The sequence below is a fragment of the Octodon degus genome, unplaced genomic scaffold, assembly GCF_000260255.1.
Source record: "Octodon degus isolate 3935 unplaced genomic scaffold, OctDeg1.0 scaffold00213, whole genome shotgun sequence".
NCBI classification, from domain to species: Eukaryota; Metazoa; Chordata; class Mammalia; order Rodentia; family Octodontidae; genus Octodon; species Octodon degus.
In genome coordinates this window covers 47,468-63,418 of record NW_004524789.1, presented here as the reverse complement: position 1 = coordinate 63,418, position 15,951 = coordinate 47,468, and the positions used below count along the sequence as shown (strand labels likewise).

The window sequence follows — 15,951 nt, the reverse complement described above, 5'->3', positions numbered from 1 at the left end:
GTGAGTGCTATCCTCAGCCTGGGGCGGACAGCCTGAATGCAACATATGGGAGCCAGCCTTGCTCTTGCTGCCCTTGCTGCTGCTGCTCCTCCCTTTTGCTGTTGCTCTTTCCACTGCCAAGACCTGTCACCCTGTCATGTGCTACTCCGTCTTGGAGCCAGCTAACTATGGACCGAAACCTCCAGTAACTGTGAGCTGAATAAACTTTTCCTTCCCTAATTTTAAGTGTTGGGTATTTTGCCCAGCAATGAGAGAAAAGTCACTGAGACAAATATAAAAAGTAAGTGTAGAACTAATATTCAATTTAGGAAAATTATACACTATAACACACAATTGACTGAGTACTCATATACTAGTGACAAACATGTAGAAAAATATTGTAATCAAAAAAATAAAATACTTAGGGATAAAACCAACAAATGACACTTAAAACCACTACACTGCAAACAATAAAATATTGCCAAGAAAAATTAAAGATCTAAAGGAAACCAGAAATATATTATGATCACAAAGTTAGAAGACAACATTTTGTGAACCTGTCAAATCTCACACAGTTTCAATTCCTGCAAACTTTTTCAGAAATCAGCAAACTGAGTTTTTTAAAATGAACATGCAAAGGACCTAGGATAAGCAACACGATTTTGATAAAGAGAAAGCTGGGAGATGTACAGTTCCTGTACTTTAGGTTTACTATAACTACAGCTCTCACTTATCAGAACTTTCAATAGAGGCAAGACTAACCCATGATGAAAAAACCAGCACTGGGCCCGGGGAGATAGCTCAGTAGAATAAGCGCTTGCCTGGCAAGCACAGGGTCCTGAGTCCAAGCCCTGCTACCACAAGGAAAAAAAAGTGGCAAGAAAAAACCAGCATCAGTTCATTAGCTGCCTCACTCAGGGAAGGGACTGACTGGGAAGGTTCTCCGGAAACTCAAGTGATGGAAATATTCTGTGTTTTATTACGGACTTAGGACCGAGATATGTGCAGTCAAAACTCATTCCAGTTGCATGCTTAGGAAGAACCTGTGTAAATCTTTTCTTGAAAAACTAATCAAATATTGAATCCCAGTCTTGCATATTTGTTTTTTTGTTTTTTTCTTTTTAAACAGATACAGACTCACAATTCTACAGACCAGTCTGTATGTTCTGGGCTTGAGCAAATGATATATCGAAGTAAACAGAAGTCGTGCTTCTCCCTGTGGCATAAAGGCTAGAAAGACCAGAATTTACCATACAGATTGTTAGATCAGCAATGGCAGCAGCACCATGAGCTCGGGGTTGGGCACGCAGAGACAGACGCATAAAGAGACGTGTCTATGAGTACAACACACTCGTGAGTTTCTACGTGTAAATACCATTCTGTATTACAAAAGAAACCAGTGCTCCTGGAAGGAAAAACTAATTCCTTGAGTCGGGATGAAAAACAAGGTGAGTGCGCAACAGCTTTCAGTAGGAATGAAGAGACATGCCAAAGAATGGTGGGAATGGATCAACTGGGTGAGAGGCAAGAGCTCCAAGTGGCAAATCCGTGATAATCTGGGCTATTTAAACCATGACACAAGACCTGGCCAAACAGCTAGAGGATTAAAGCACCTGTTTAGGCAGATGCACCTGGGGGTTCAATCCCCAGGCCTGCTGCGCCAACCCCACCCCCGGGGCAGGCTGAGACAGCAATTGAGACTGGGCGTGGTGGCGTGTGCCTGTAATCCCAGCTCTTGGGAGGCTGAAAATAGGAGGATGGAGTCTGATCCATGCAGTGAGACCCTAAACACCCTGTAGGCCCTTCCCTAAAATGCAAAAATAAAATAAATAAACCATATTTATTAATATCATGTGGTAATAAACAGCGGTCGCTCACTTATAGTGGAGGTTACATTCCAGACACCCCCGCAATAAGTGAAAATCAGCGAGGCAGTGACATTATATTTTATATATATATATATAGGCTTTATAAACCCTTCCCACACCCTTATAAACCTTTCCCACATTTTTAAAAACATTAATGTTCTTAACCATTTTCTGAATTCATAAACCTACATAATTTTAACAACATATGCATACTGTATGGCACTGCAATATCCTGCAATATAGTGAAAAACCCATGATAAATAATTTAGATTAATATATTTTGAAAACCCATGAAACAGTGAGCTTCTGAAAATTGAACTGCGAAATCGTGAGGGACTATTGTAGCTCGCTCCCAGCCTGGGTGACAATCCGTGACTCCACACTGATGGAAGCAATAAAAAGGCAACTGGGGAAAAAGTGGTTCTCTGCCACAGAAATTCGTAATACAGTAGAAGGAACTGTGCAGTGGAGAATCATCAGTAGATTATAAAGCTACTGGGGAAATATTTAGTGGATAACAAGATATTTGCAGAGTCTCAGATTATTTCCCAACAACTTAGTCACTAATGCCACAAGGGACATTATTAATAACTCAGTGTAGAAAGTAGTTTATTTAGTTAGCTTATGAATAAAGCGGCTAGCTAGGGAAGGAGCCTGAGGTGAGTTGGGTGACTGGCCACAGTGGTAAGAAGTTCATTAGGATTCTGGACCAAGAATGAGCTTCCTGAGGCAACTGAGAAGGCCGGCTCCTACTTAGTTCTTCTCTCCTAAATTCTTGAGTTTCCAGGAATGCAGAATAACTGGTTTTTCTTTAAAATCCCAGTTTCCTTTAAGTCCTACAAGCTGCCTCACTGTCACAGAACCTGAGTTCCAATTGGTCACTTTAAATCCAAAGCCACCTGTGATAGCTGGCTCCCAAACAACTGAACAATTCTGAAGCTCCACTTATTTAATTAATTAATTAATTTATTTATTTATTTTTGGCAGAATCGGGAATTGAACTCAGGTCCTTGCGCTTGCCAGGGAAGCGCTTATTCCACTGAGCCATCTCTCCAGCCTCAACGATAGAAAAATTTTAACATGGACTTTGAAAAGCATAGCCTTGTCTTGCTTGCAGGTCAGGTCAGGAGATCGTTTTTTTCCCTATGTCATTTGGAGGTTCCCTATGTGGTTTGGAGGTCACCCACCCAAAATCAGTTTTTCTACCTGTATCAGGATCACTCCTGGAAATTCGGGAGTTATTTTTCCTCTCCCTAAATATTCTCTAACTTCTTCCTTTGTCTTCATTCTCTTCACTTCATTCTCTGACTCAGTAAGACTATGACCTTGGTTTGCACAGAATTCATTATTTTGTCTACAGCAGGAAAGCTGACAGACACCACCTTAATCAGGTGATTGATGTAGCCTCATATGGTTTGGTTTGGGAAAAAAAAAATCAAAATCATACACTTTTAAACTTGTATCACTCCTGCAATATTCCTGTCCAAAATGTATCAACTAAATCTAATGATTAGAAACCATGAGACACATTTAAAAATTCAGTGATTTTTTTTTTCTTTTTATGTATTTGGTACAGTGTCTCACTACACACCTCAGACTTGTAGCATCTAGCCTGTGCTCTTCAGATGATGTCAAAAAAAAAAAAAAAATATGGCTGGGGAGATAGCTCAGTGGAATAAGTGCTTGCCTGGCAACAGCAAGGCCCTGAGTTTAATCCCTGGTACCACCAAAACAAGAAAAAAAGTAGCAAGAAATAAGGAATTAAGTTTAAAGATAATTTAGAGGACTCGACAACTGCACACAATTCATAATCTTGAACTGGAAGAAAAAACTATAGATGACTTTTAATATTTTCATATGGTAAATTAATATTGGGATTCCTCCCTTTTTTGTTCAAAAACCCACCCCAATTTGATTAAATTGCATGTCTAAACCACCAGTGTATACAATGCACACTTTTCTGTTGGAGATCAAATTGAAGAGTCCTTTCTCACTGGTACACACTTCCTCATTTTTGTTCATAGTATATGAGTGCCCCACCTTAAGCAAAATCCTTTCGGCAGCCTCTGCTTTTAATTACAACCTTTATTAATATATGTTGATGGCCTCTTGAACACTTAGCTCTTTTTGAAGAATAAACTTGGATCACACACTTAATACAAAATGCATCAGAAGTGATCTTTGATTCATATGAGCATGTGTGTGTGTGTGTGTGTGTGTGTGCGCATACGCACATATGTGTATGTGCTCAACTTGCAAGCATTATCTTGACCACAGGGCTACTAGGACAAAAATGTTTATATCTGTCTCTGGGGATGGGTGTAGCTCAGAGGCAGGGCAACTGCCCGATGCCTGAGGCCCTTGGTTCCTCACCAGCATGTGTGTGTGTGGGGGGGTGTCTGCATCCCTCAACTTTTAAGTAAATTATATACAGAAATGACAAAATTAAAAATAATCTAAGCTACTGAGGACTCACAATTTGTCTAGCACTAAGGAAAAAGAGTACAATAAGTATAAAGTACCCAGGGCTGGCCAGATAGCTCAGCAGATTACCTAAGGGGTGCACTGAGAGAGAGATTTAAGACTGGGCATGATAGCACGCCTGTAATCCCAATGCTCGGGAGGCTGAAAACAGGAGGATCATTATGAGTCTGCTCTGTGTAGTGAGACCCTGTAGACCCCGTACTAAGTACATTAAAAAAAAACCCAAAAGTAGAATACAGCAAGGAAAGTCATCATGGCCACTTACTAAATGAGAAAGTAGAGTGTGTATGTTTTTCATACCACAAAATTCTCTGATGACATTTAAGAGTATTCCTCACTGCTCTCCCACGCCTGTCTTTGTCTTCCCCTGGCCACCCCTACCCAAGGGTTGAATCCTATTGAAGGAACACAACAATAGGTTATATGAAAGGAAAGTCCTACAGACACCGGTCAACAGCTTGGGCTTTGGAGTTCTCCTTGGCCCTCTCATCCCAACCTGGGCTATCAAGAATGACAGGTTCTGACCCCAGCATGGCTTGGTACACTATTACGGTGGTCATCTAACACGGCTGAAGCCCTTCAAGCAACAGCTTACCTTCCCATCGCCCACTTTCTTCTTGCCCTCTCCAGCCCTAGATAAAATTTCTTCTTCCCTTGCCTACTCACACAGGAGAGACCCTAGTCAGCTCCTCACATGTAATTAAAAGTGCCCCTCACACTCCACCCCTAGCAAAAGTCTGTGAAAGCCTCTGTTCAGCCGATTCCCACCTGCCCTCGATCCTCTTTGTGTCTCTGGAGTTAATAAAGGCTTCTTCTGGCTTACCTATCTCTTTACTGCTCCTTTGAAAAGCCTAACAAGAGAGGAAAAGCTTCCTGACAGCAAGGCTTTCCAGGGATCTTGCTATAGGGCTGAGGGAGGCCACTGCCCTACCTTTAAGTCTCAGGTCAGAGTCACAGATCTAAGTCTCCGGCGCCCCGTTAATAGTCGCTCGGCAATACTCCTGGGAGATAGAAGTGCCTCCTTCCATCTGTTTGAATTTTCCATCTTAGATTCCGCGTATGTCTAAGGGTCGCTTTCCTGCTCCTGCATGTAGTGAGGGACAAGGAGGCTGACCCCATTTTAGCCAGTCCCACACATGTGCCTTTTTTCATTTTTCTGGTATCAGGGATTGAACTTGGGAAGCTGAGCTTGCCAGTCAGGTGTCTATGAGTTCTATCCTCAGCCCTTGCATTGGTTTCTAATAGGCAACACACAATGCAAAGCAGGGCTGAGCCAAACTCAGGCCTGATGCACTGGCGCATGCTGCATTCTGGCATGAGCAGAGCTGAGGGCAAGCTGCGGCCCCCAGCTCTCCCCCGCATGAGCCTTGACTGCCACTGACAAGTTGTGCAGAGAACACTGTCCGACCCTGGCTGGCGAGAGCTGAGCTCTTGGTGTTCCAACTACGCTGAACTACACTGTGCAGTGGCTGATAGTTCTGTAAGGCAGTCAATAAACATCCTTTCCACCTAAATCAATGAACACTAGCGTCCCTTGATTAAACTCAATCCCGTCAAAGCCATCTACTGCCTAATTATACTGACCTAAGTGTACAAGTAACTGACCTAATTATACCAAGCTGCCACCTAGACAAGGCTGTATCTAATACATAGAGCTATTATTAGCCTTCTCACTGAATCCTGTAATCATTATGGATTCTTACAGTTAAAGGCTCTGTTCAAGCTTCCTATTTCAGGGCTACAAATGATGCTTTGTAAGTGTCCATACAATGTTTGAACATATATACACTTCTTCCCTAGTGTCCAAAACATTAAACTAGACGGTCCATTAAAAAGTGATGCCAAAGACAAACAAAGCAAAATGAAACAAGAAATACCTTTGGCCCTGGGCTGCTGGCTCAAAACAACGAGATCACTGGGAGGCTAAATTCTCCAAGATGATTACTCACTAGCTTATTCCAAGTGGCTTACAGGTTCAGCCCCTTTGCCAAGTTGACTCTGGTCCAAATTTCTCTGGCACACAAATGACCAGACAGCCCTCCCATTAGTTGCCTCAGCAGGAGCCAAGCCATGAATGAGCACGGAGCCTCTCTCCCGCCTGCCCAGGCCAACCAGTGCTGCACGCAAGCCAAGGCCTCGGGACTACCTGAGAGACATACCAGTGTTAGATGCTGAGTATCTGAATTATAGAGAAGACTTCTGCTCCAGGAGTGATATAAGGAATGGGGCTGATTTCAAACAGTGGATTTCCTTTTCCTTCCTGTCTGTAGATGTCTAAAGCTGCAGTTTATGTCAGGAAACTGAGGACATTTGGTTAAAAGTCTTCTGAGACTAAAGGGTAACAGATAATTTGTCATATTAAAGATGACTTTGGAGTTTCTGCTTTTTATCAGTTGATGTGTTTTTTTTTTATAAGTAAAAATACTTGGTAAGAATATAAACTATAACTCTTTTCACACACTCTAGTCTACTAGAATATTCTCTAAGAACAAAAGCAGCACAGTGTCAAAGCGACTCTTCACTGAGACTACACAGCCAATGAATTTGGCCATAAAGGGCTCCTGTATCCCTGTTCTACACAGGGGCCAGACTCACGGGGCTCTCAGGGCCATAGGACACAAACAATTTCCTTTCACTCTCAGCCAGGTTGGAAAAGACCCAGCCATTCAGAAGCAAACAGGATGTAGTTCATTTTTTAAAAAAATCAAATAAATAAAAAAACCCTTTGATTTGACCTAGAAATAGGTCCTTTGTTTTTCACCTAAAAAAGAATGATGAATAAAATGCAGAAGTAAAGTGAAATTGAGAAAAGGATGTATTTTTTATGTATTAAAGCAAAATATCTTCATGGTTTTTTGTTTGCTTGATTTTGCAGTACTGGGGATTGAACTCAGGACCCTGAGCTTGCCAGGGAAGTGCTTATTCTACCAAGCTATCTCCCTGGGCCCAAAAGTAGGGTTTTTTTTTTTTTTTTTTTTTAGCTGGCTCAGGTTGACTTCAGGGAGGGTCTGGTGCTGCAGGTGGAGGTGGGGATCGAACCACAGTATCCTGCACTTGACTGCCTTTGCATGAGCAGACACTTACACAACTAATCTGACCGGTTGGCAGGCTCTCTCTTCTTGGTTTTTGAGAATGCAGCATAAAATCTAGCAGAAATAATTTATTATGATAGAGTTCATTTGACACATTAGGAACATAATTGAAATCTATCCCATCCAAGAAGTACAAATGAGTTTTGGTGACATCAACTACAATAACCTGGCTTCTGTTTATGCAGTTTGTGGGGACTCTTGAAAACCTCAAGGGGGGCTGGGGAGATGGCGCAGATGCCTGGCAAGCACAAGGGCCTAAGTTCAATCCCCAGTTCCACACACACACACACACACAAACCCTCAAGAGACCTCGCTGTCTGTCTGTAGGGCTTTGTAGAGGGTCTGCAATGTCCAGAGTAAAACTGATTTTGCCTCATGTCCACGGAGGCAAATTCTATTCTGTATTATCTTACTCAGTGCTGCGGTTTTCTACCATGTAACCTCTTAAGGGAAAAGTCTGCTTTATTTAACACCAGAACGCTGGCATTCATATGTTAATGAAAACACTGCTGAACAGCAGTGTCATCAGTATTTACACTGTGTGCACGAGGCTGTCGACCAGGTGTTAAATGTGAGATAGGATTCTCTCAAAAAGACAACTGCAAGGAACATTTTAATTTATGCTTTAATAATTGTGAGGAAAACATATCAGCTTTAATTCTAATCGTGCCAGACACCATTAGCTTCTCTGAGTCCCCCTTCGTCTCTAAAAAAGGAGTAACAATCTTAGCAGCACATTAAAAGGGCACAATTGAAACTTTTATTTCCTTAGGCTGCTCATAATAATTTTTTCTCGAACCTGATACTCAAGCGCAAGAAACGTGAGCGCTGGGCGTGGGAGGATGTACTACATGAACAGGAGTCTGGAGAGGTAAAGCTGCACGGCTGGCGGGTGCCAAGTGAGCAGTCACTAGTCACGACTTCACGATGACACACAGTGACCTGGATGTCTTCCAGGGTAACTTTCATTACATTCTCCTCAGATTACTTGCATTATTCAAAGAAATAATAAAAAGCAGAATAACAAAATATTCTAGTTAAAAAAAAATATTCTGGGGCAGCACTAGACAAAAATGACCTCCAGATACACGATGTGGTCAGAGTCTGGCTGCACTGCAGCACGAGATACCACACAACCGAACATGTCTTACTGCACTGGGGACAGGATAGGTATTGGAAAGACAGGTATTTGAAATACAGTATCGAACTCATTACTATGGTAAACACACTTTCGTTATATCATACTGTATTATTCAGGGTCATTTTCAGTTATATTGAAAGCATTTTAAGTTACATTTTAAAAGGGACAGATCCTGCAGGCACTAAGCACTTCTAAGGACTTACCAAGCTTTGCTGAACGTGCATCTAAAGGCAAGCACCTCACAGCTGCTTTCTTTATTCTACCCTACATTGCAGAGGTAAGGCTGAAGCTGCACTACCTTTTTTTGCCTGCTCTCCGCGGCAGCCAGCTGCGTGGACATCCTTTCCTGCATCTTCCTGCAGTGGGCCATGACAGCTTCCAGGATGGAGATGGGGTTGGTACAAACTGGCTTTTTCTCTTTGTCACCAGCACCTGCCTCATAGTCTCTCTGGAGTGCCAAGAACGGGTCATTTAGATTAAACCTTCCATACCGCTCCTGGATAAACACCTCCTTCCTGCGAGCCTAGAACAAAATAAGAAGTATATGTTAAAAAAACAAGCAAAACTATTCATAACTATCTTATAAGGTGTCATGATTTCATATAATGTTATAATTATATTTAGGTCTTAAAGGTCCCCCAGGGGGCCCAGCCCTAGCTCAGTTCTTTAAGTGGCTGCTTCCACAATGCTGGCAGCCTCAGTTTGCTGTAGTTTGATCCCCACAACACTCCAGCCATGCAAAAGTGCCCTGAAGGCATTCAAGGAGCAAAAAAAAAAAAAAAAAAAGTCCTTAAAGGTCCCCCAGAGGCCCACCCGATAAAGGCTGGGCACCTAGCTTGCAGCGTTCCTGGGAGGCGGGGGCCTCACGGCAGACGTCAGGCTGCGATGGGTGTGCTCCTGAAAGGGATCAGGAGACCCTGGCTCTCTTCTTCCTTTTGCTTCCCAGCTGTCCAGAGGGCAACAGCCCCTCCCACCACACGCTCCTACTCTGAGGTCTGGTGCTATCACAGGCTCCAAGCAGTGCCACCAAATTACCAACTGAAACCGTTAAAACCATAAGCCATGTAATTCTCTCCTTTACGTTAATTTCCTCCCGTGTTTTGTCATGGTGATGAAAAGCTGACTAACACACTTTCCGCTTATAAACGCTGCCATTTATTAGACAAATGACACCAGCTTTTCAGTGATCCCCCAACTCCTCAAAGAGTCTACATTTTAGGTGCAGCCTTTCCAATTTAAAGTAAAATCAGTGATCACTATACGCCTTATATGTAGACAAACTATTACTGTACTCCAAGATGTGCACAGATAAAAAAATTAAAATCAGAAATATTGGCAATTAAAACAACTTTTAGCGGAAGTTCAAAATAAAATGATCTCTATCGTTACAGAACTTATACTTCAAAGAATAATCAAGATGAGTAATAACAAATTCCCTACATTTTTTCTAATCAGAGAGCAAGCATTAGACATGTTAGAAAAAAAAATAATTTGTTAAACTTTTTATGTAGCAAAATCACAGCACCCATATTTTGTAGTATGATCAAATACAAAGCATTCAAATTTTTTTTTATTTTCTAAATTAAAAATCTCTTATTCATTTATTTATTTAGTACAGGGTCTCAACACGCAGCTCAGATTCACAGTGCTCCTACTATCTCAGCCTTCCCAGTGCTGGGATTACAGGCATGCCCACCACACCCGGTTTTGGTGGCTAGCACTGTGTGCCTGGGGTTCCGGGACCAGCAGGGCATGAGGATCAAACCTGCATCCCTGCGCTTCCAAGCAGGCATTCAGATCACCAAGCTAGCTCCCCAGCCCCAGAAAATTTTTTAAAATGCAATTATCTCCTCATGGTTAAAGGCCATTTATATATAGTTCACAGAATGCAACTTCATTCACTCTAAATGTCAATCCACCAGAAACCAAGTCAATTTAAAAGTCGTGTAATGAACACTAATAGAATTTTGTATAATTAGCCTACAGTACACTATTTTTGTATAAAATAGAACAGCACTAGAAATATACTGAACACTGGTAACATTTTCCTATTCAAGTCATTTTGGAACAGCCACTACAAAGAAAAAGTATTCCATGTCACTGTCACTGGGGAAAAAAATCTAAATCATAATAAAATCGTGCTCTAGTCTCAAATGTCAAACACGTTTTCAAAAGAAATACTACATATAATAAAGTCTTTGAATAACTAAACCTTCCCACTTTTAGACCACTATCAGCAAGGCAACCTCTTGATAAATACGTGCTATATCAAATGTGAAAAACCCACCTGCCACGGTTTGTGTCTACGAAGCCTCAGGCAGCCATGGGGCGGCCTCTAGTTCGTGAGTGATTCCCGAGCCAGTGCTGGGATTAATGCGTGTGAGTGCCGCACCCGCCCTGGGGGGGACAGCGTGGATCCAACAAGGAGGGGAGAGGAGCTTGCTAGCTGCTGCTCTGTCCTTTGCTCTTGAGTGTCTTCCGTGTCCACCAATGCTGCCCTCTGCCGCGTGCCGCTCTGCCTTGGAGCCAGCTGAGTATGGACTGAAACTTCCACTAACTGCGAGTTAAATGAACCTTTCCTTCCTTCATTTTGAGTGTCAGGTATTTTGTTCCAGCAATGAAAGAAAAGTCACTGAGACACTACCATTTCTTTTCTTCTCACTACATTAGGTTAAGAAGTAAAATAGTCTAGTGCCACTGTGAAATTGAAGCTAGCCTTCAGAAAACCATTTCAAATTTAAAAGACAACAAGGTTTATGAATTCAAAGCCCTTGATGTTTCTATGTTCTTCAAATTCAATTATGCAATCAATACCCTGAATCAGTATCACTTGAGAGATGCAATTTCAAAAGCAATTCCATTTTGCACTTTCCTTTTCTCTTAGTTTTTATTCAGTGTAGCTCCTTCCTCATCCTTGAATAAAAGCTTGAACAGCCGCATGGCTTTTGCATCACTTTTATTTAATGAAAGTCCTCAGTTACCTTCAGCCACAGAAAGTCTGTGGTTATTTCAAGACCCACGGCAGCTTTCTCCCAAGGACTGGCATCTGCTGCACAGTAACATCCAATCCCCTGTTATCAAAACCTCTGCACCCTCCTTCTATACTGTTCTAGACCTCTCTGGGCCAGGAGGGACTGGACGTGGATAATGAAGGAGAGCTGAAGGAGGCTGTACTCCTGCAACCGACTGGCTCAGGCGGTCTGCTGTCTCTATCAGTGGAATGGGAATATCTAATGTCCATTCTTTTCCAACGAAGCATTTGGTGTCTTTTTTAAAGGGCTGTCCCTCTCTCATTTCTAGGGCCCCTTTATCTAATTTGCTCAATGTAGACCATAAATTTAGGACAGACTACCTAAAGTGCTGGATTCAGAATATGGAAACATGGGGCTATTAGTTAAAACATTACTAAGAATTTTGAAGTGGCAACAGTGGAGCATTTAGCCAAGTGTGAGGCTTTTTTAAATGAATGTCTTTGCAACAGCACAGGCTGAGTGTCCATCACGCTGGCCTGAGGTATGCCTCATGCAGCGTTTCAAGTCCAGATTTCCCCACAAGAGCACCTGTGTCCTCTCTAGACTGACCTACCCACCAGGCCCTGCGTCATTCTCATCCCCACAGTGATGCTCATGGCCCCACCTTGAAGACATTCACGAATCTTCACCCAAATGAAAGCTGGTAACCTCCACAAGGTGACCCCTGAAGGCCCCTCTTTCATTCCATAGAATGGCTATCGGCTCAGTTCTGCCTCCATGTAGCCCCACAAAATCTGCAGAAGAAAGCTATTAAGTCCTTACACAGTCTCCTTGGAATCTTTTTCCTTCACTTGAGATGAAGGAAAAGGCCACTAGATAGGGCAAGACTCATCACACAGTCTTCTGGAGAAAAATGCACTTGATGAAAATCTCCCTCCTTCATCTCCAACAATTCAATTTTTTATATTCTCAGTACAGGGAAAGGTTTAAAAGTCAAAACTTATTTCAAATATTTCTTCTGCAAATCTGCATCTTGGTCTTCACTTTAATATTTCATATTTATTTATCATTATGGGTTCCCTGCTAAAATTACATTTTAACAACCCATTTTGATCACTACGTCTGGAAGAATTTGTTCACCCAGGAAAGAGATTTTATGATGTACAGTACTAACTCAAGCCAAAAAATCCCACCTCAAGCTATTTTTTAATACACAGATTATTCTTAGATTAGGACGAACTTTTGATGGATGTGCTAAAACTAATTTTGGCATAATATAAGAGGGAAATACATTTCTCCCAGATCCGTTTCTTATCTTACCTGGTAAATCTTACGGTATGGATAATATTAAAATGTTTTTCAACTGGTGTGAAATCATTTTGTGTATTTTTGTTGTGTTTGATTTTGTCTTAAAATGTCTATCTGTATTCACAAAAGCCAAGTGTTAATTTGCCCAGATGTCCCTCAAATCTGCATGTGGCCACAGCTGGAGGCTTTTCAGAGCTGACTGAATAGAGTACGTGACTTAGTCACTGTGCAGTGCTCAGATTAGGGGCGTGTGATTAGGAATAGGGGCATGTGATTAGGGGCGTGTGATTAGGATTAGGGGTATGTGATCAGGATTAGGGGTGAGTGGTTACTCATCAGTCCACTGCCTGGGTCGGCACATCCAAATCCCAGCTGCCTAGACACAGAAAGATGCTGTGATGGTCTCTCGTTTGTTTTGCTACCTTCTGCCCATTGCAAACTGTTCTCTGTGAAGCCATCCTGCGTTGGAGGCAGCTCACTGTAGACTGAAATCTCTATAAACCATAAACTAAATAAAATAAACCTTTCCACCTTTTTTTGTATTTTAGGGAAGGGTCTAGAGGGTGTTCAGGGTCTCATTGCTAGATCAGACTGGTAGTGATCCATCTGTTTACAGCCTCCCTTCTTAGGGCTGGGATTATAGGCATGTGTCAGCATGCCTAGTCTCAATCACCTCCTCAGTGTGTCCTGGGGGTGGGGCATGCATGGCAGGCCTGGGGATCAAACTCCAGCCCCTGTGCCTGCTTGCAGGGGCTTTAATCTGCTGAGCTATTGGGCTGGCCCAACTTTCCACTTTTAACTTTGAGTGTCAGGTATTTTGCCTCAGCGAGGAGAGAAAAATAACTAAGACCCCAACATGTGAACTCAGCTGAGCTGCCTATTAACAGATAAATAAGGAAAATTTAGTGTACAGATACAATAAACCATAAAAAGAGTGAAATCGAGGCATTTGTAGCAACACGAATGAAAGTAGAAGACATATTACGTTAAGTCAAAGAAAGACAAACACTGCGTGTTCTCACTCATGTGAAGCTGTAAGTGCTGATCTTCAGAAATAGAGAATAGATTAGTGGTCATTAGAGGCTGAGAAAGTAGGGAAGAGAAGGCATAGTGGGAGCTTGTCTAATCAATGCTAAAATACAGTGAGATCGGAGGAATAAGCTCTAGTGTTCTTTCCTTTACAACAATTATCTCTAAATAAGTGGAAAAGAGAAGTTCAAAAGTCCTTAACACAAAGAAATCACCCATTAAACAACTGATTTTAAAATCATTTTTACACACTTGGTGTTAAAAAAGTATCTGTTTTGCATTTCATTTTTTCTTACTAGAGAGATGGAGAAAATTTTCTTCTGCCAACATTTCCTATCGTAAGTGGATGAATTTTCCTAGCCAGAAGAGAAGAGAACAGTTACTGTAATTATGCACCTGGGAACTCCAGGTGACTTGGATTTCCAGGGTCTCATTCTGAGGATGCTGAGCAGTGGGGACACACACAGCCCTGCAGGCTGGGCAGCCAACTCGGCATATGTACTTGGCATGCTGCAGACCCATGTGGAATGCCAGGCTTCTGGAGAGCTGGAGAGATGCTACGCCCTCGGCCCAGGGCAGTCATGTCTAAAATAGCATGACACTTTTACAGTCAAACAAAGTACACCTGGCAGGCCTGGTCTAATCGGCAAGACAGTGACACTGTACTGTCTGATTTATGGGAAGTGTCCAGTCACTGTGAGACTGACTAGCTGGGCTCAGTCTGCTTATAACCATTTTGTTTTAGTTTTTTTCAAGTGACTTTTACATAAGTGATAGCCTTCCACTCTACCACAGGACATACAGATTGTATACAAAGCATGCTTGCTTTATAAAGGATGCTTGCTTTATAAAGGATAAAGGTAGCATCCACCAGGCTTAAGAAAACAGAATACATCATCCAGAGAATCCTGAAAAAAAGAGTTCAGGCTCCCTTTCCCAGTTGGAGGAAGTAAAATCTCTTCAACCCCAGGAGCATGTGCCAGAGACCTGGGATGGAATTTAAGCCAGTCAGAGCCCTCCACGCAGAGCTAACTCTAGAGAGAATGGTAGCTGAGGGTCAGTTCACCTATTGCCTGGGACAGGACAAGAGCGTCCTGAGAAGGATTCAACTCTCCAGTCAAAGGCAGGTGACGTAAGTTCACAGAGGCCAGAGCTTTTCCATGGCTCTTTGGACACTCCCAGTGTGGACTATGTACAACTCCTGCCATAGGCCCACCACAAAACGGTCCAGGAGGGCTTCTGGGGTGGAAAGCTTCTCAACACTTTCCTGCTTATGGCCTTCAATACTGCCACATTCAGCATCAGCATCCTTTGCCCAGAACCCATGTCAATGTTATGCTAACTGCTAAGGACAGCTTCCCTCTGGCCCCAAGAAACTCCCCATGACACTGGCCGGGGCTGCCACCTCCTCCTCTTCTGCTCATCTCAAAAGGTTCAGAGATTATTTAGAATTGAACATAAGCCAAGCCATCTGAAAACACAACTTATTTTTTAGCAAACAACATATCTATTCCTTTTAACATTCTAATAAAAAGCTTCCCTTTATTAGGATGCCTTGATTTATAATAGTGCACTTGTTTTTAGTATACTTCATTTTTGTTTGTTTCTGTGGTACTGAGGAGTGGATCTATGTAGTCTTTGTACTGAGCTAAATACCCATCCCATCTTTATTGTTTATTTTGAGACAGTCTCACTCAGTTGCTAAATGACCTGGGGCGAGCAATAGTCCTGCACTGGCCCCCTCCTGCACACAGATCCCAGGTATTGCTGCCAAGCCTGGCTATTTTGTTATTTTTTAGTAAGAGCATATTGGTAGCCTGGAACTTAGCACGGAACTCTAGACCTGTAATCTGGAGACTGAGGCTAGATGACTGCTTGAGCCTGGGAACTTGGGGCCAGCCCTAGAACCCTGAAGCTTTGCTTCTTAAAAACTAAGTAAGGGGCTGAGAAGATAGCTCAGGAGAATAAGTGCTTGCCCAGCAAGTGCAAGGGCCTGAGTTCAATCCCCAGTTCCACAAAAAAAAAAAAAAAAGTCTAAGGGCAGACCAGCAATGGAAAAGTAGTTTAATACATACAGA

At 42.4% G+C, this 15,951-nt stretch overlaps 1 protein-coding gene across 1 annotated transcript in view; it reads right to left on the bottom strand.

Annotated features, from left to right (window-relative positions):
• Positions 1–13,302, bottom strand: part of Cttnbp2 (cortactin binding protein 2) — a 103,286-nt gene extending 89,984 nt beyond the window's left edge. Inside the window, exons 1-2 of the mRNA XM_012517754.2 lie at positions 13,267–13,302; positions 8,863–9,087 (exon numbers count right to left, since the gene is read on the bottom strand). Of these exons, the coding sequence (XP_012373208.1) occupies positions 8,863–9,087; positions 13,267–13,302 (261 nt within the window). The remainder of the gene's footprint in view (positions 1–8,862; positions 9,088–13,266) is intronic.
• Between the last annotated feature and the right edge of the window lie 2,649 nt (positions 13,303–15,951).